This window comes from Taeniopygia guttata, chromosome 21, assembly GCF_048771995.1.
Source record: "Taeniopygia guttata chromosome 21, bTaeGut7.mat, whole genome shotgun sequence".
Lineage (NCBI taxonomy): Eukaryota > Metazoa > Chordata > Aves > Passeriformes > Estrildidae > Taeniopygia > Taeniopygia guttata.
The window spans coordinates 1,602,618-1,621,776 of record NC_133046.1 but is presented as its reverse complement, the minus strand read 5'-3'; the positions used below and the strand labels follow the sequence as shown (position 1 = coordinate 1,621,776).

Genomic DNA, 19,159 nt, shown 5'->3' with positions numbered 1-19,159 from the left:
TTTGGGGTTTTTTTGTGGTCATACCATCATTTCTAGAGATCTAAACCCATTTTTTCCCCTTGAAATTAGGGAAAAATTTTACATACCATCATTTCTAGATATCGAAACCCTTTTTTTTTTCCCTTATTTGATTTATTTGAAGGCATTTAATTCATTGCACAGGTGAAAATCAGCTGGCCTGATCTCCAGGAAAATTAAACAGATTTTTCCAGGGGGAAAAAAAATTAAAATCTGAGTAAGTGGTGTTCCTTCCCAGCACACCCCCAGAGTGCGACCCCACAAAGGACACTCCCCAAAATCACATTTTTCACATCATTTAATGTCCAGTGAGTCCAGTCTCCATGAGGTAATAGTGATATCCTGAATTTTAAAGTGTTCCAGCAGGCAAAAAAACCCAAAAACAAAACAAAACAAAAAAACAAGCAGCCTGCAGGATTTCCCTGCAATCCTGGGCTGACCCTGCAGTGCTTTTCCAGCTTCCCAAAAAATAAATCCAGTAAATTCCCCCAGCAAATCCCCTCTGACATCCTTTGGCTCTTCCTCCAAAATCTGAGATTTACAGTACAAGTGTGGATTTTCCCCTCAGAGAGGCAGAAAAATCCTTTTTGTAGGCATGTAATACATTGATAAAATTAAAAATTAAAACACAACAACACAACTGGGAAGCAAACAGCTCCAGGCTTGGCTGGACAGAGGGGATTGTGCAGCATAAATGAAATTTTGCTGCACATCCCAAGTGCAAAAATCGAAATTGTGGATTTAACAGGGATGGTGCAGCTGGGTGGATCCCTGCTCCAGGAACTTTTTTCTCTCCCATCCAAAAATAAATCTCTTAGCAGCCCATCCTAATGTGAAGGGTTTTCTTTCTAACTGTACAGATGTAAAAAAGAACTGACAGATGTAAAAAAACAAAAAGTGTAAAAAGAAAAACTATTCCATGTTTATAAAGTGGAATAACTTGGCCAACTCATCAGCTCCAGGCTGGAAAGAAAAAGTGGAAATAACCAAATAATAAATGGAGAATGAACCAGAGAGGCTCGTGCTTGTGCAAAAATATTATTTTCAGCCATTAGGACAGGTTGTGCTGCACAAAGAGGTCCTGGGTGATGCTGAAAACTTGGAATAAAAAAAAAATCAACCCCTTAGCAGCCCATCCTAATGTGGATTTTTTTTCTAACTGTAGAGATGTAAGTAAAGAACCAATCCACATTTATACAGTAGAATAGTTTGGCCAACTGCTCAGCTCTGGGCTGCAAAGAAAAAGTGGAAATAACCACAGAGAACCAGAAACTTGTGCAAAAATGTCATTTTCAGCCATCAGGGCAGGTTGTGCTGCACAAAGATGATGCTGAAAACTGGGAATAAAAAAAAGTCAACCCCTTAGCAGCCCATCCTAATGTGGAATTCTTTTTGTAACTGCAGAGCTCTACACACAAACTGACACATGTGAAAAAAGAAGTGACCCACATTTATAAAGTGGAATAGTTTGGCCAACTCCTCAGCTCCGGGCTGCAAAGAAAAAGTGGAAATAACCACGGACAAAGGCTCGTGTTGTGCAAAAATGTCATTTTGAGCCGTCAGGGCAGGTCGAGCAGCTTGTGCTTGGCGAAGAGCTCCTGGGTGATGCCGTACACGTCGCCGATGTAGGGGATGGCCTCCCCCAGCATGGCCACGGCCTCCTCGGCCGAGCCCACGTTCATGATCTCCAGGAAGGCATCGCGGGACGGCAGCGCGCAGAAAGCCACGGTGGCCGCCTTGCGGACCACCCAGGGGTGGTGCTCGGCCAGCGAGGCGTTGTAGGCGTCGGTGCAGAGCACGGAGGTGCGCGGCTCCCCGGAGCGCAGCCCCTCCAGGAAGAGCTGCAGCCAGCGCAGGGCGCGGTGCAGCCGCAGCACCGTGCGGCAGCCCGAGTCGGGCCGGGCCCGCAGCGCCGCCGGCCCCGCCGCCAGCTCGTGCTGCACCAGCGCCTGCAGCGACACGAAGCGGTGCTGCTGGCGGTGAGCCTCCAGCAGGGCCACCTTGGACACCGCGTCCTTGGAGATGAAGGAGAAGACGGCGCCCAGGCTCTGCAGGAACCTGAGGGAGCAGAGGGGAGAGAGGGAATTGGGTGAGGGGTGGGAAAAAACCACCCTGAAGGGCGGGAAAATGAAGGCAAAAGCACCTCAGGGGTGAAAAGCATCTGAGGGGGCTGAAAAGAGAGCGCCAAAAAAATCTGATGGGGGGAAAAAGAGAATCCAAAAAGCACATGAGGGGGGAAAAGAGAACCCCAAAATAACACCTGAGGGGGGAAAAGAGAACCCTGCCAAACCCCTGCCAAAAAAAACAGCTGAGGGGGAAAAGAGAACCCCCAAAAAGCAGCTGAGGGGTGCTGCTGGCGGTGAGCCTCCAGCAAGGCCACCTTGGCCACCGCGTCCTTGGAGATGAAGGAGAAGACGGCGCCCAGGCTCTGCAGGAACCTGAGGGAACGGAGGAGAAAGGGGGAGGTGGGTTAGGTGGGTGAGCGATGAGAAGAGAAACGGGGAAAAAAGCACCCTGAAGGGCAGGAAATCAAAGGCAAAAGCACCTCAGGGGGGAAAAAAATCTGATGGGGGGAAAAGAGAACTCCAAAAAAAAAAAAGCACATGAGGGAGGAAAAGAGAACCCAAAAAGCCACAAACACAGAACGTGCGGTGTTGAAAGGGACCTTAAAGCTCCCAACACCTTCACTGCCCCAGGCTGCTCCAAGCTGGCCCTGGACACTTGCAGGGATGGAGAACCCACAGCGCCTGTGGGAAATCCATCCCAGCACTTCCCCACTCTCCCAGGGCAGAATTCCTTCCCAAAATCCAACCTAAACTCAATCTCTGCCAGCGCGGATCCATCCTCCCTTGCCCTGTAAATAGTTTTGTCCCTCTCTCCCGTCAGCTCCAGTGCTGGAAAGGGCTCGTTTAAATGGGTTAAACTGGAGAAACTGCCCTGAACTCCTAAAATACAACAATGAAAACACGATATAGCGTAAAGCTCTGTGCGACAGATCTCCCTCAGGAAGTGGCTGGGATTTTTTCCTCATACTCCCTCCGTCGGTGTGAAGCCATCGCGTCCATCCTTCTGCCCACAGATCGCTCGCGGCCACTCACCGGATGAGCCCCCGCCAGCCGCTCAGGTAAGGCTCCAGCAGCACCTCCCGCTGCTCCGTCACGCACCTCCGGAAGGCGTCCAGAACCTCCCTGAGGCTGAAGGGGCCCGCGGCCGCCGCCGCCATCGCCGCGCGGCGCCGCCTCCTCTTCCTCCTCCTCCTTCCTCATCCCGCACCGCCCGCTCGGCCAATCAGCGCCGCGTCCGTCACCCGCCGCGCCCCGCGGGCCAATCCGCTTCGCGTGCGTCACTTCGGCTCGGCCAATCCGCTTCGCGTGCGTCACTTCGGCTTGGCAACCCGCGCGGGAGCGGCGCAGGCGCGGAGGAGGCGCCGGCTGCGCGTCCGGGCCTGGGTGAATTTGTATTTTTATATAATTTTTTTGGTGTTTTTGTGCTTTTTTTGGTCTGTTTATTCTGTGTGTTCCTACACGTGTTCCCCCAGCTCGCAGCAGTGGTGGCGCCAAACGGGGCCACTGTCCCACAGGTTGTTGTTTATCGCCTGACGCGTGGTTTGTGTCTCGCCTCAGGAGGAGTTTGGGCTCTCTTGGAATTTTCAGAAAACAACTGAAATGGCGCCTGGAAAAGCAGCGAGATCCTCTCCAGTTGTGCCCCTCGCCGATCTGCTCCTGGAGTAATTCCCTGTGCGGGTTTTGGGACGTGGAGTGGGGTAAAAATGCCTGAGATCAAAGTCACCCCCTTGGGTAAGTCCGGCCTAAAATCGCCTTGAAATATAAACACTGAAAACCTGAGGGGTTTGGAATTCAGGGTAATATTTGGAATGTCCCATGTGATTCCTGTCAGCCCTCCCTTGGTTTTTCCAGTGGCAGTTATAACTATTTTGATTAATTAATCAGGGTTAATGAAGTTATTCTTGTACTCAGTACAGTGCTAAAGAACCACAGGCAGAAAATACTATAATATTATAATAGAAAATACTATAATATTAGTTACATATATTTATATTCCAGATTTATATATGGAATATATAATATGTGTGTGTTCTATATATTATATATTATATATTTTTATATATATTATAATATTAGTTAAGTATAATAGTTATAACTATTTGCATTAATTAATTTTTTTCCTGAAAGAATTGCAGCTTTTCTCAGAGCTGTTTTGCCAATGTTTTACTGGTGTTTTACTGGTATTTTGTTAATGTTTTAGTGGTATTTTGCTGACGTTTTATTGATGTTTGACTGGTGTTTTATTGGCATTTTGCTGGTTTTTTTTTTTTCTTTTTGCTGGGACTGTTTTACTGGTGTTTGGATGGTATTTTGCTGGTGGTGATTTGCTGATATTTTCCTGGTGTTTTATTTGGGTTCTGTTGGTGTTTTATTGGTATTTTGCCAATATTTTGCTGGTGTTCTGTGATGTTTTCCTGGTTTTTCCTGGTGTTTTGTGATGTTTTCCTGCTGTTTTGTGATGTTTCCCTGTTGTTTTGCTGCTGTCCAGGGGCTGGGCAGGACGTGGGCAGGAGCTGCATCCTGGTGTCCATCGCTGGCAAGAACGTCATGCTGGACTGTGGCATGCACATGGGCTACAACGATGACGTGAGTGTCCCCTGGGCCACCTCCAGCCCTCCCTGTGTGCCACCTGCATTTCTGGCCTCCTCCTTCAGCCCCTGCTGCAGCTGGACTGTGCCAGAGCTGCTCTTTCCTCTTCCAAAATCTCCATTCTCCTCAAATATCCTGTGAAATGTCAGCCTGGATTGTGCCAGAGCTGCTCTTTTCCCTTCAAAATCTCCCTTCTCCTCAAATATTCCCTGAGATGTCAGCCCTCCTTTCCCTGGCTTGTGGATTTGGGAAAATGTTCATGAATGCAGCTGCAAATGCTCCATTGCAGGTGGGTTTGGACTCTCTGGATTTCCTGTGAGCAGGTATCCTGTCCTTAGCTTTGGGGCAGTTCATTCCAGGTGGGATCCTCACCACATTTCTGCTGCCCCAGGGACAGAGAGGGAAACTCCTGATTTTGGCTTCCCTGACACAACAGGAAAGGAATGATGGCACAAATACCCTGTAAGGATTTCGTTCAAGCAGCAAATTTGCTGTGACAGGAGAGCTTTTGGGGCTCTGTGCCTCAAAGGCAGGCTGTGTTCAGCGCCCATTTCACTTGGGAGATAAAATAATGTATTTATGAAGGGGTCAGTTCTCTGGCTGTCCCCTCATTTCTGCCTCTCCCTGCACACAAAAGCTGCTGGTGCTACCTGGAAAGGGCTCAGCACATTCCCAATGTCCCATTCCCTCCATGGCTTTTTTGTTGGATCACTGATTGTGGTGTTTCCTGGAGAAACTCAGCACATTCCCAGAGTCCCACTGTCCCGTTCCCTGCGTGGTTTTTGGGATCCCTGCTGCATTCCTGACAGTTTGCTGTTTGCCCTGGCTGCAGAGGCGCTTCCCTGACTTCTCCTACATCACGCAGAACGGCAGGCTGACCGATTTCCTGGACTGTGTCATCATCAGGTGAGCTCCTTCCTCTTCCTCATCCCTGCTCCTTTTGTGCTGTCCCTGCTCCTGTCCTGTCCCTGCTCCCTTCGTGCTGTCCCTGCATCCCAAACAATTCCCAAAGCCCTCCCTCGGGTCTGAGCCGCTTTCCCACCTCCTGCACAGCTGGGACAGCTCTGGGAGCCACCCAGGCTGAATGCTGGGCCACTGATAGGAAAGGGGTTTCAAATCATGTGTTTTAAAATGTAAAATCATGGGTGTCAAATGGAAAATCATGGGTTTAAAATCATGGGTTTTAAAATGTAAAATCATGGGTTTAAAATGGAAAATCATGGGTTTAAAATCATGGGTTTCAAATGGAAAATCATGGGTTTTAAAATGTAAAATCATGGGTTTATAATAATGGATTTTAAAGTTTAAAATCATGGGTTTAACATCATGGATTTTAAAATCTGAAATCATGGTTCTAAAATTAATTTTTTTTCTTAATTTTTGGAATTTTTTTGGGTTTTTTTCTTTTTTGGGGTGGTTTTTTTTTTGTTTCTGCAGCCACTTCCACCTGGACCACTGCGGGGCACTGCCCTATTTCAGCGAGATGGTCGGCTACGACGGCCCCATCTACATGAGCCACCCCACCAAGGCCATCTGCCCCATCCTGCTGGAGGACTACAGGAAGATCACCGTGGACAAGAAGGGGGAGACCAATTTCTTCACCTCGCAGATGATCAAAGACTGCATGAAGAAGGTGGTGGCCGTGCACCTCCACCAGACAGTGCAGGTGGGGGAAGCAAGGGGTTAAATTAGAAATCCTGATAAGGATTCAAGGGGTTTAATTAAAACTTCTGATGAGGAATCAAGGGGTTAAATTAGAAATCCTGATAGAGAAGCAAGGGGTTAAATTAAGAATGATAAATGATAATTTATATACCCACATTTGGTCAATAATTGATTCTAATAATTGTAATTTAGAATTAATTGTAGAATTTACTCTAATAATTTATCCCCATTTGGACAAAAATTATAATAATTAAAGTTAATAATAATAATGATCCAATCTGTTATAATAACCTATTTATTGACATATTTATTGCCACTAATGAATCTAATAATGGTAATTAATTTGCCCCTGGGCAGGTGGACGAGGAGCTGGAGATCAAGGCTTACTACGCCGGGCACGTGCTGGGGGCTGCCATGTTCCAGATCAAGGTTGGCTGTGAGTCCGTGGTGTACACGGTGAGTGAAAAATGGGAATTATTACTGCCCTGCTGGGCTCCAAATGTCCCCAGGTACTTGTGTTAGATATATAAAGAAATAAAAATAATCCATCTATATATCTATTTAAAAAATATTAGTATATATTTATATTATTAATTTATGTGTGTTAGATAATATATATTTTAAAATTGAATGTATATAATATATTACATTTGTTATTATATATTTATTTATATATAATATATATTACATGTATATTGTATTTATATATTATTATTATATATAAATATAATTTCTATTATTTACATGATACATTTGAACCAGCCAAGCGAAGCCAAATCTCTGTGTGTTTCTCTCCTCTTGGCAGGGTGATTACAACATGACCCCCGACCGACACCTGGGGTGAGTGAAATGTGAATTTCTGTCACTTTGGGGCACTCCTGCCTGGGAGCTTCCAGCACTGCTGCTCTTCATTGTAGCTGTAATTATTGGGAAAATTAATTATTTAATTAATTGCAGCTGTAATTATTGGGAATATTTCATCATGTCTGTGCTGGAAATAGAAATGCAGTTTTGAATAGTGGGACTGAAGATATCTACATTCAACCAATAAGCCTTGATGTCATCTCACTATTCATTCAGTATTAATTCATTCAGTATTCATTCAGTATTAATGTATTTTTAATAGATTAATTCCTTCTTAATCAATAATTTATTTTTGGGTGGTGTCCTAGTTGGACTTCAGTGTTTGGAATAGGCACACTTTATTCCTGTGGACACAGGGCCATTCCCCACTCCAGAGATTCCCAGGTGGATTGGAGATGGTGAGGTGGATTGGAGATTCCCAGCTGGGTTGCATATTTCCAGATGGATTGGAGATGTTGAGGTGGATTGGAGATTTCCAGATGGATTGGGATTGGAGATTTTGAGATGGATTGGAGATTCCCAGATGGATTGGAGATTCTGAGATGGACATTTCCAGGTGGATTGGAGATTTCTAGATGGATTAGGATCGGAGATTTCCAGATGGATTGGAGATTTCAAGATGGCTTGGAGATTTCCAGATAGATGAGAGATTTTGAGACGGAGATGTTGAGGTGGATTGGAGATGTTGAGGTGGATTGGAGATTTCCAGATGGAAATTTTGAGAAGGATTAGAGATTTTTGAGAAGAATTGGACATGTTGAGATGCAGATTCCCAGCTGGACCCAGCAGATTCCCTGCTGGATTGGTGATTCCCAGGTGAATTGGAGATTTCCAGGTGGATTTGAGATTTCCAGTTGGCTTGGAGATTTTGAGATGCAGATTCCCAGCTGGGTTGCAGATTTTGGGATGTAGATTCCCATCTGGGGTTGCAGATTTTGAGGTGCAGATTCCCAGCTGGATTGGAGATTCCCAGGCTGGTTGCAGCTCCCAGCTGATCCCCCCTCGCCGTCCCGCGGTGATTTCGGCGCTCTCCCTGCCCAGGGCCGCCTGGATCGATAAATGCCGCCCGGACCTGCTGATCACCGAGTCCACCTACGCCACCACCATCCGTGACTCCAAGCGCTGCCGCGAGAGGGATTTCCTCAAGAAAGTCCACGAGACTGTGGAGAGAGGAGGGAAGGTACAGCGGGCCCTGGCACGCTCCTGCTGCCCTCAGGAGCATCCCAAAAACATCCCAAAGAGGCCAAAAGAGCCCAAAATAGCCGAAAAAGAGCTCCAAATAGCCCAAAATATCATAAAATAGCCCAAAAATAGCCCCAAAACACCCCAGATATCCCAGAATATCCCAAAATATCCCAAAACATCCCAGAATGCCATAAAATAGCCCAAAAGAGCCCAGAATATCTCAAAGTATCATAAAATAACCCAAAATATCATAAAACATCCCAAAATATCATAAAATAGCTCAAAAGAGCCCAAAATAGCCCAAAATACCATCAAATAGCCCAAAATACCATAAATAGCCCCAAATATCCCAAAATATCGTAAGATATCCCAAAACAGCTCAAAATATAAGAAAATATCCCAAAATAGCCCAAAACATCCAAAATATCCCAAAAACACCCAGAACGTCCCAAAATAGCCCAAAACATCCCAAAATATTATAAAATATCCCAAAGTAGCCCAAAATATCCCCAAATGCTGCGTTTCAGTCCAGCAGGAATCGGCCTCGGTGCTTCAAACTGCAGAACGGTGCTGAGAGGGGGTAGGAAGTGGGAGGGATCTGACAGAAATAATAAATTTTTAAAAAATTAAAAAATAGAAAATAATAAAAAATACTTCATAAGAAATAATAATAAATAGATGATAATTTCAATAATAAATCCATAATAAAACACATAATAAATACATAAAACACTTAATAATTAATAGTAAATAAATAATAAATACATCACACTAGTAAGTCAATAATAAGAATAAATAGTAATTCAATAATAGCAATTAAAAATAATAAAAATCACCCTCTGTTGCAGGTGCTGATCCCAGTGTTTGCCCTCGGCCGTGCCCAGGAACTTTGCATTTTACTGGAGACTTTCTGGTGAGTCCCAAGTGCTTTTGGGATCCTTTGTTCAGCTGGGGAGGCAGCAATTTCTCTGCACTGAGAAATACTGATTTATAGCTCATGAAACCAGGGAAATACACCCCAAAAAATAACTTTGAGATAGCTCATTAAACCAGGGAAATACACCCCTAAAAATAACTTTGAGTGCTATTAAAATATTGATTTATAGCTCACAAAAACTGGGAAATACACCCCAAAAATAACTTTGAGAGACTCCCCAGCTTCCAGGATTTTTTTGCCCCTCGCTTTTTTTTCGGAGAATTTTTTTTCTAGTGAGAAGAGCACTAAAACCTGCATGCTCCTGTTAAAATATTGATTTATTCCTCACAAAAACAGGGAAATACACCCCCAAAAAAACCCTTGTGAGACTCCCCATCTTTATTTATTTATATTTATTTGTTCCAGGATTTATTTACCCCTCATTTCTTTTTTTTTTACAGGGAAAGGATGAACCTGAAAGCTCCAATTTATTTCTCCACGGGCCTGACAGAAAAAGCCAACCATTATTACAAACTCTTCATCACCTGGACCAACCAGAAAATCAGGAAAACTTTTGTGCAGAGGAACATGTTTGAGTTCAAACACATCAAAGCCTTCGACAGAGCCTTTGCAGACAACCCAGGGCCCATGGTAGGTGAAAAGAAAATCAATTTTTTATTCAGTTTGATCCCAAATCCTGGAGGGAAAACCACCCTGAGCTTCCTCCACCCCATCAATCCCACCTCAAATCCTCCCCTGGTCAGGTTATTTCTAAATATTCAATATTTTTCTGTATATTTTTCAGTATTTTTTTCAATATAATTTTTAATATATTGAAAATATATTTTTAATATATTTTTAATATATTTTTCCATATATTTTTTATTTAAGTAAAGGTGAAACACTCAGAGAAAATAAAAGATTTGAATATTTATGTCATCCACACATCCTGATTTGAGGCAGGGTTTTTTTATTTTCCACACAGTCTTTTATTGCTGCTTTAATTCTGGTTGGTTTATTAAAAAAAAAAAAACACTCAGAATTTTCCATCAGACACTGAGGATGCTCACAAATATTTCCTAAACCAGGAAAATCTTATAAATAACATTTATAAATAAATATAAATAAACCAGGTTAATTATATAGGGTTAATTATAGTTAATTAAATTAGTTGTTATTAAATATAAATAAACCAGGTCTTATTTCTTAAAACAGCAGCTCAGCTCCTGGGAATTTCAGACAAAGGTGGGGAAAAAAATCAAATAACAAAAAAATCCATTTATGCAGCACTGGGGATGGGTGTTGGTAGATGCTCTGCACAAATTTAGGATGGAAAATTTGATTTTTTTCTATTGATTTATGGCACATCTTTAACTTACAGGTGGTGTTTGCAACCCCTGGCATGCTCCACGCAGGACAATCCCTCCAAATCTTCAGGAAATGGGCAGGGAACGAGAAAAATATGGTAAAAAATTGAATTTTTTGGGGGGTAATTTCTCATCTTGAGTGAATTCCTCAGATTGCAGCAAAGCTTTTCTTGAGGAATTAAAGGACAAAAATCTCTTGGAGCTCATGGCTCTTTTGGTATTTAACCAAATCCATGGAATTTTTGATTTTCCTGCTTTTTTTTTTCCCCTCCAGGTGATCATGCCTGGCTACTGTGTCCAGGGAACCGTTGGCCACAAAATCCTCAGCGGGCAAAGGAAGCTGGAGATGGAGGGGAGACAAATTGTGAGTTGGAATTTCAATTTCCACCACCGAAAACACCCCAAAATAATTTCATATTTGGAGGTGCACTTGGGGTTTTTTTGCATCTTTGCTTTAATAAAATTGGTTTGGTGTTTTTTTTTTCCTTTTGCATTAATTTCTGCCAAAAAACCTTTGTTTTTGCTATAATTTTATTAAATTTAGCAAAAATTTTAGTAAATTTAGGTTAGTAAATTTTGTTAAAACTTTCTAAGTTACTAAATTGTAGTAAATTTTATTAAAACTTCCTAAGTTACTAAATTTTACCATATTTTAGTAATTTTTAGTAAAACTTTGGTAAATTTTAGTAAAAAAAAACATTGAGGGGCCTTTTGCTTCTACTATAATTTTACTAAATTTAGCAAAAATTTTACTAAATTTAGTTTACTAAATTGTAGTAAAACTTCTTAAGTTTAATTAGTGCTAATTAAGGTGCTAATTGCAGTGATCTCTGGGACATCAATTAGGATTGTTTTCCATGGGAGAGGAGGGAATGGCATTAAAACTTTCAAATCATATTTTTGATCCATTTTGGATCCCTCAGCACAGTTAGGTGAGGTGGCATTTACAGTTCCCCTCAAGGAAATGATCCTGTAACAGCTAAATTAGCACTAATTAAATCCAGTTAATTGCAGGGATTTCTTGGTCATGAGTTAGGATTGTTTTCCATGGGGATGAGGGAATGGCATTAAAACTTTAAAATCACATTTTGGATCCCTCAGCATCATTAGGCAAGGTGCCATTCACACCTCCCCTCAAGGAAATGTTCCTGTAACACCTTAATTAACACTAATTAAATCCAGTTAATTGCAGTGACCTCTTGGACATGAGTTAGGATTGTTTGCCTCGGGGAAAAGGGAATGGGATTAAAATTTGACACAGTTTTGATCCATTTTGGATCCCTCAGCACAGTTAGGTGGGGTGGCAATTACACCTCCCCTCAAGGAACCGATGCCTGTAACACCTTAATTAACACTAATTAAGGTGTTAATTGCAGGGATTTCTTGGTCATGAGTTAGGATTGTTTTCCATGGGGATGAGGGAATGGCTAAAACTTTAATATCACATTTTGGATCCATTTTGGATCCCTCAGCACAGTTAGGCGGGGTGACACTCACGCCTGCCCTCAAAGAAATAATCCTTAATTAGCAATAATTAACCCAGGGGTCTGAGGAATTCCCACTTTTCTAAGGCTGTGCTCTGCTCTGCAGCTGGAGGTGAAGATGCAGGTGGAGTACATGTCCTTCAGTGCCCACGCCGATGCCAAGGGCATCATGCAGCTGATCCGCCAGGCTGAGCCCAGGAACGTCCTCCTGGTCCACGGCGAGGCCAAGAAAATGGAATTCCTGAGGCAGAAAATCGAGCAGGAATTCCGTAGGTATCCCTGCCACGGCCGGGAAATCGCTTCAAATACCATTTTCCATCCGTTTTGGATCCCTCAGCACACTTAGATAGGGTGGCATTTACAGTTCCCCTCAAGAAAATGATCCTGTAACACCTTAATTAGCATTAACTAAGTCCTGTTAATTGCAGTGACCCCCTTGGACATGAATCAGGATTGTTTTCCATGGGGGAGGAGGCAATGGCCTTAAATCTTTAAAATCACGTTTTTGATCCGGTTTGGATCCCTCAGCAGAGTTAGGTGTGGTGGCACTTACACCTCCCCTCAAAGAACTCATCCTATAACACGTCAATTAACACTAATTAAGCCCAGTTAATTGCGGTGACCCCCTTGGAAATGAGTTAGGATTGTTTTCCACGGCAGAGGAGGGAATGGCATTAAAGCTTGAAAATGACATTTTTGATCCATTTTGGCCCTCAGGGTGCCATTTACACCTCCCCTTAAGGAAATGATGTCTGTAACACCTTAATTGACAGCTAATTAAATCCAGTTAATTGCAATAATCCCTTGGACATGAATTAGGATTGCTTTCCTTGGGAGAGGAGGGAATGGCATTAAAACTTGACACATTTTTGATCCACTTTCGATCTTTCAGTAGAGTTAAGTGGGGTGGCATTTACAGCTCCCCTCAAGGAACTGATGCCTGTAACACCTTAATTAACCCTAATTAAGCCCAGTTAATTGCAATAATCCCTTGGACATGAATTAGGATTGTTTTCCATGGGAGAGAAGGGAATGGCATTAAAGCTTTAAAATCACATTTTTGATCCATTTTGGCCCTCAGGGCCAAATGTACACCTCCCCTCAAGGAACTGATGCCTGTAACACCTTAATTAACCCTAATGAAGCCTAGTTAATTGCAATGACCCCTTTGGAGATGAAGTTTGCTTGCTGCTGTTCCCTTTGCAGATGTCAGCTGCTTCATGCCAGCCAACGGAGAGACCACCACCATCCTCACCAACCCCTCCATCCCTGTGGACATCTCCCTGGGTCTCCTCAAAAGGGAAACAGCCATAGGTGACACTTCCCACCCTCATTTCCCCCCTGCTGCTGCTTTTTTTTTGTAGGTAGAAAGCTGTAAATTTATATTTTAAAATATAATTTAAATGTTTAAAATCGATGTGCGCACCCTGACTGGTTTGCTTCCCCATGTGTGCTTGCAGCAGCTTGGTTTGGGAGAGCTGGAATTACTTTTATAAAGTGAATTCTTTAGAAAGAATAATGGAATTCTTCCGTCAGGAAATGCTGTGGGAAGAGAGGGAGTTGTTGTGTATCACTAAATATTATTTCTTAGCTGTCAATATTTCTGATCATGGTTAAACACCGAAGCACTGAACAGAGAAGTGCCAAATTTCAGTGTGTGAAGCTCAGCAGGGCCCCAGCCTCAGTCCTGGAGTTTTGGGGTGAAAAAGCAGCTCTTGATGTGTTTCTGTACCCCTGGCCCTGCTTTAGGTGCTGCACCTGATGCCAAGAAGCCGAAGCTGATGCACGGCACGTTGCTCATGAAGGACAACGTGAGTACAGCAGCCCTGCAGCTTCTCTTGGGGGGGTGTTGTGTCCTCTCAGGGGGTTTTTATGTCACCTGAGGGGTTTTTAGGTCTCCTGAGGGTGTTTGTGTCCTCTGGGTTTTGTGCCCTCTCAGGGTGTTTTTTTGTGCCCTCTCAGGGTGGTTTTTTGTGCCCTCTGAAGGCACTGTCACATTTCAGACCCCAAACCACCAGGAGCGCTTCTGCCTCCTCACAATAAAGATGCCTCATCTTCAACCTCACCTTCATTTTCAAACATCACTCCCCTGCTAAAGCTCAAACCATCCTCTAGAGACCAACTTGATGCTGTTAAACCTTTATTTCCAATCATCCAGCTGGATGTTTTGTCCCACTCTCAGCAGCGACAAACCCTCCGCGATATTTCAGCCCTTCCCTGCTTCCCCCCACTCCAGAGCAGCACCACAACTCCTCCAAGCTCTGAGGATTCATTTTCTCCATTTAATCTCTTTTTTTCCCCTCAGAGTTTCAGGCTGGTTTCTCCTGAGCAGGCCCTGAAGGAGCTGGGGCTGGCTGAGCATCAGCTGCGTTTCACCTGCCGCGTGCACATCCAGGACCCACGCAAGGAGCACGAGACCGTGCTCAGGGTCTACAACCACCTCAAGGGGTGAGCCCTGGCAAGGCTTTTCCAGCCCTCAGGGATGTTTTATCCCCATGGTTTTTTATCCCAATGTGGTTTTTTAACCCCAAGTAGCAACCCAAAACTTAGAGGAGCAGGAGCCTCCCCTGAAATGGAAAATGCAAACCCCCTCCCATTGAATTACTATGATTTTGAAATTAAGGGGCTCTCAGGTAAAGAGATGGGAGTAGGAATAACAGGTCTTTACTGGGAAAAATTAAAAAAAATACAAATGTAATAGTAAAAAAAAACAAAGAACAAACACTGCCAGTCAGAGCAGGAATACAGAGAAGAAAGCTGCTCCCCTGGGAATCCCATTTTTTCCAGCCAGAGCAGAGTGGTTTCTTTGAAGGGAATCAGAAATCCATTTAGGGCTGCTGCCAATCCAGGCAGCTCAGCTGGGGCCCCTCCTTGGAGCTGGCAGCAGCAGAATGGTAAAATGTGGTTTTCCCTCCATGCAGCTGCTGCATCCTGAGTTCTGCCCTCGGAACAGGGCTCAGGTTGGAGCTGGATGAACTCTGCAGGAATAATTCCTGCAGGAAATCCTCCATGATTGATGGAAACTCCAGAATGAGCTGTGGGTCAGCCCCTTTTCCCTTCTTGGGCTCAGCCAACCAAGAGAGGAACAGGCTGGGATTTGGGATGAAGACCCAGCATTTATTTTCCCAATTAAATCCCGAATTCCTCCTCTGTCTGTGCAGGATCCTGAAGGATTACTCAGTGCAGCACCTCCCTGATGGCTCCATCACTGTGGAGTCCATCCTGATCCAGGCCACAGCTCACTCAGAGGACCAAGGAACCAAAGTCCTGCTCGTGTCCTGGACTTACCAGGTGGGAATTCCTCACTTCTGACCCAAATTTCTCCCATCCCAAACCTCCCTCCTCTGGCTTTGGAGCAGTTTGGAAGATGAGGGGAGTCCCTGCTGGTTTTTGAGCTTTTTGGGTTTGAGCAGAAATGGTTTTACAGCTCTGTAAAGCAGAGAACTTCTGGGGTAATTCCACTTAATTCAGTTCTGTGTTGGAGCTCTGCCGAGTATTTCACTCTGTGTTTCTTACTTGGAAAATTTCAAACAAGTAGAGAACTATTTGTGATCTTAACATTCTTTTATTTGAGTCATCCCATCATCTTCCCTTCCTGTGGCCAGATTATTAAACTTTCTGGATTATTAAACTCTTTCTTGACAGCAGGGAAATGCCTTTGGAAAGCAAAGCAATAAAATCAGTGTATTCCTTGATTTCAAGCAAAAATGGGACTTCTCCTCAAAGGAAACCCCTCAGGTCCTTTGAGAAATGGGAGTTTCACAGCAATAGTTTGTCAGAACAGCCAGAAATTAATTTGTGGATTGGTTCAGTTTTTAAACACAGCTCACATCAGATCCTGCAGGGTCCAGGAATTCTCTCAGTCCACTCCTGGGTACCAAAATTGAATTTACTGCCCCAAATAGGAAGATTTTGCTCTCATCCTATTTCTTTGTATCCCTTTTAGGATGAAGAGCTTGGCAGTTATCTCACATCCCTGCTGAAGAAAGGGCTCCCCCAGAGCACCCCCTGAGAGCAGAGCCCAGCCCAGGCTGCCTCACAGGGTCAGATTTTATTTTGTTTACATTCTCAATGCTTTTTTCTGCTTGCTTTTAATAAAAGAATTTCAGTGTTTGTCCAGTTCCTGCAGTGACAGTCACCAGCACTGGGATTTTCCCCCTTGGAAAAAAACTTTATCCAGGGAGTCAAGAACCTGTTTTGAAATAGATCTGAGGAGGTTTAATGTGTAAACAATTCAAAAATTGACTTGTTTACACATTGAAATAAAAGTTACTCAGTGTTCTCCCCTCCCACAGCTGATTTCCCCTAAAATCTCCTCAGTGCTGCCTGAAACAATTAAAATTCAAAGTATAAAAGCACCACAGGACCTACAGAAAGTAAAAAATCCTAAATGTGCTGATAACCAAGCAGCAAAACCTCTTTAATTTCCCATCCTTCCCTCAGGGCCAGCTCCAAGGAGCCTCCAATCCAATTTTTTACATTTTTCCATAAAGATTGTGAAAAAACCATTCCCTCTCCAGTGCTGTTAGGATTTTCCACAGCAGAAATGGGATTAAAAGCCCAGAACTGGGATAAAAATAGCAATTTCTGCTAAAGGTAAAGGATTATTTGGGGCTGATGCGCCTTCTGAGGCTCTCACAGTGCCAAGATTTTCACCAGAACTTCCCAGGCATTGTAATTTAGAAAAGCTGGAGCCGATTTTCTTAGCAAGATTTAAAAATTGCTCTGAGCAAAACAAAGTAAGGGAAAAGCCAGAGGCCAGCCTGGGCTTTTAACAGTAATTAATGAGGTGGCCAATTAAGGACAAGCACCTGGGTGAATTTTTGGCTGCATTTGGAAATTCAGATTTTTGTTGCTCTGCTGCTCTCAGCCCTTTACAAGTTTTGGGGTGACGGAGCAGAACTGAGCCTGTGTTACACCAAAACTCCAGATCCTGTTGGGTAAACTCAGTTCTAAGCAGGTTTTAAGCCAGGCCTGTGGTTTTCTGGTGCCTCAGAAAAGACAAAATCCTCTGCGGAGGCTCACAGGGGATGGAAACTCAAGTCCTCAGAAGTTAATACAAGAAAAGGGGTGAGGGAAGGTCAGATAATTGTGTTTACACCCCCAAATATGAGTGGAAAAAAAGAACTTTTGACATTTCAAGACCACACAGTGCGAAGAGCTGGGCTGAGTGTGTGGAGAGAGGAGCTTGTTTAATTAAATCCTGGGATTTATCAAATATCTGCTCCCTTCTGAGCTGCCATGGATCAGTGTCCAGCCTGGAAATGCTGGGATATTCCTGGGGAAGCCAAGGCAGGATGAGAAGCCCCAAATTTGGCTGTGGAATGTGGGCAGCAGGAAAAGAGGGAAAAGCCCAGCAGGGCTGCCTGGATCCAGCAATTTCTTGCATTTCCCTCAAATCCCCCTTTCCTGGGATGTGCTGCTTGCCAAGAAACAGCCCCAGGTTCTACCAGCCCCAAAATTCAACAGATTGAGCCCAAAACATCCCTGAACACAAACCCAGGAGTGCTCTGGACAACCTTCAGGAATTATTCCCCTCAGGAATTACTCCCTTGAGGAATGATTCCCTTCAGGAATTCCTCCCTTCAGGAATTGATCCCATCTTGAGTTGCTCCCCTCAAGAATGATTACTTCAGGAATTACTCCCTTGAGGAATGATTTCCTTCAGGAATTGCTCCCATCTTGAATTACTCCCATCTTGAATTACTCCCATCTTGAATTACTCCCATCTTGAATTGCTCCCCTCAGGAATTGCTTCCATCTTGAATTACTCCCATCTTGAATTGCTCCCTTCAGGAATTGCTCCCATCAGGAATGATTACTTCAAAAATTCCTCCCCTCAGAAATTCCTCCCTTCAGGAATTGCTCCCCTCAGGAATTACTTCCATCTTGAATTGCTGCCCTCAGGAATCCCTCCCCTCAGGAATGATTACTTTAGGAATTGCTCCCTTTAGGAATGATTACTTCAGAAATTACTTCCCTCAGGAATTACTCCCACCTTTAATTACTCCCCTCAGGAATTACTCCCATCTTGAACTGCTCCCCTCAGGAATTATTTCCCTCAGGAGTTATTCCCCTCAGGAATTGCTCCCCTCAGGAGTTGCTCCCTCCACAGGGGTGAAGTGTGAACTCTTCCCTCACTCCTGGAGTTTTATTCCATCCCTCATGGGCAGGAGCTGAAGTTTCACCCCACAGCGACGCTCACCCAGCAGCGTCCCTAAAAAGGAGAAAATAAACATTTAAACCACAAATATTGGAGTTTTCCCAGCAGACAGAGCCTTTAAATCATCCCGAGGGGACGGTGATAAAAGTGATAAAAGTATGAGGAGAGAGAAAAAAGTGATAAAAGCAGGAGGAAAAACTTGATAAAAACATGAAAAGATGACAAAAAACTTGATAAAAACAAGGAAAGATACATAAAACATGATAAAAACATGAGAAGAGATTTTAAAAAGTGATAAAAACATGAGAAAAGACAAAAGAACTTGATAGAAACATGAGAAGAGAGACAAAAAATACTAAAATAGGAGGAAAAAGACAAAAAACAAGATAAAAATGAGAACAGATTAATATAAGATAAAAATATGAGAAGAGATAAAAAACATGAGAAAACCATGAGAAAAGAGACAAAAAAAAAGATAAAAATATGATAAAAGAGACAAAACATGAGAAAAGAGACAAAAATAATAAAATTATAATGTTATATTTTTTATAAATGTTTAATTAATGATACAATTTTGTTACAGGTGTTGCAATTTCCTCTCAGCTCAGCCCGCAGAGCTTCTCTTCTGCTGGGGGAGAGGCCAAATCTGAGAGGGGAGAGGAGAAAAAACACTGATTTAGGGGAAAAAATATTGATTTAGCGGAAAATAAACCATTGATTTAGAGAGAATTTTATATACCTATATATTATATAAAATATATGTATATAATGTTAATTATATTTTCTTATTATAAATAATTATTTAATTATATACGATTTCAAAATTAATGTAATGTAATATA

The 19,159-nt window shown here is 43.2% G+C and overlaps 3 protein-coding genes across 6 annotated transcripts in view; 1 reads left to right on the top strand and 2 right to left on the bottom strand.

Annotated features, from left to right (window-relative positions):
• Positions 1-298: 298 nt before the first annotated feature.
• On the bottom strand, positions 299-3,283 carry CPTP (ceramide-1-phosphate transfer protein). The gene is made up of 3 exons (XM_072917341.1): positions 3,117-3,283; positions 1,140-2,076; positions 299-829 (listed from the first exon to the last, which is right to left on the bottom strand). Exons 1-2 carry the CDS (start codon positions 3,239-3,241, stop codon positions 1,578-1,580), a joined length of 624 nt encoding a protein of 207 aa, XP_072773442.1. The 5' UTR covers positions 3,242-3,283; the 3' UTR covers positions 299-829; positions 1,140-1,577.
• Positions 3,284-3,324: 41 nt separating this feature from the next.
• INTS11 (integrator complex subunit 11) lies at positions 3,325-16,273 on the top strand. Its single transcript, XM_030289573.4, has 18 exons — positions 3,325-3,467; positions 3,642-3,815; positions 4,573-4,670; positions 5,506-5,579; positions 6,111-6,339; positions 6,696-6,794; positions 7,144-7,178; positions 8,244-8,382; positions 9,236-9,300; positions 9,765-9,954; positions 10,685-10,768; positions 10,945-11,034; positions 12,261-12,423; positions 13,361-13,468; positions 13,904-13,965; positions 14,460-14,602; positions 15,316-15,445; positions 16,101-16,273. Exons 2-18 carry the CDS (start codon positions 3,788-3,790, stop codon positions 16,164-16,166), a joined length of 1,803 nt encoding a protein of 600 aa, XP_030145433.1. The 5' UTR covers positions 3,325-3,467; positions 3,642-3,787; the 3' UTR covers positions 16,167-16,273.
• Positions 15,700-19,159, bottom strand: part of PUSL1 (pseudouridine synthase like 1) — an 18,568-nt gene continuing 15,108 nt past the window's right edge. For 3 of the 4 annotated variants that reach the window (XM_072917339.1, XM_072917340.1, XM_072917337.1), the window contains one exon: positions 15,700-18,963. In XM_072917339.1, the coding sequence (XP_072773440.1) occupies positions 18,917-18,963 (47 nt within the window). In that variant the 3' untranslated portion in view covers positions 15,700-18,916. The remainder of the gene's footprint in view (positions 18,964-19,159) is intronic. The other variant, XM_072917338.1, reaches the window with a different exon arrangement.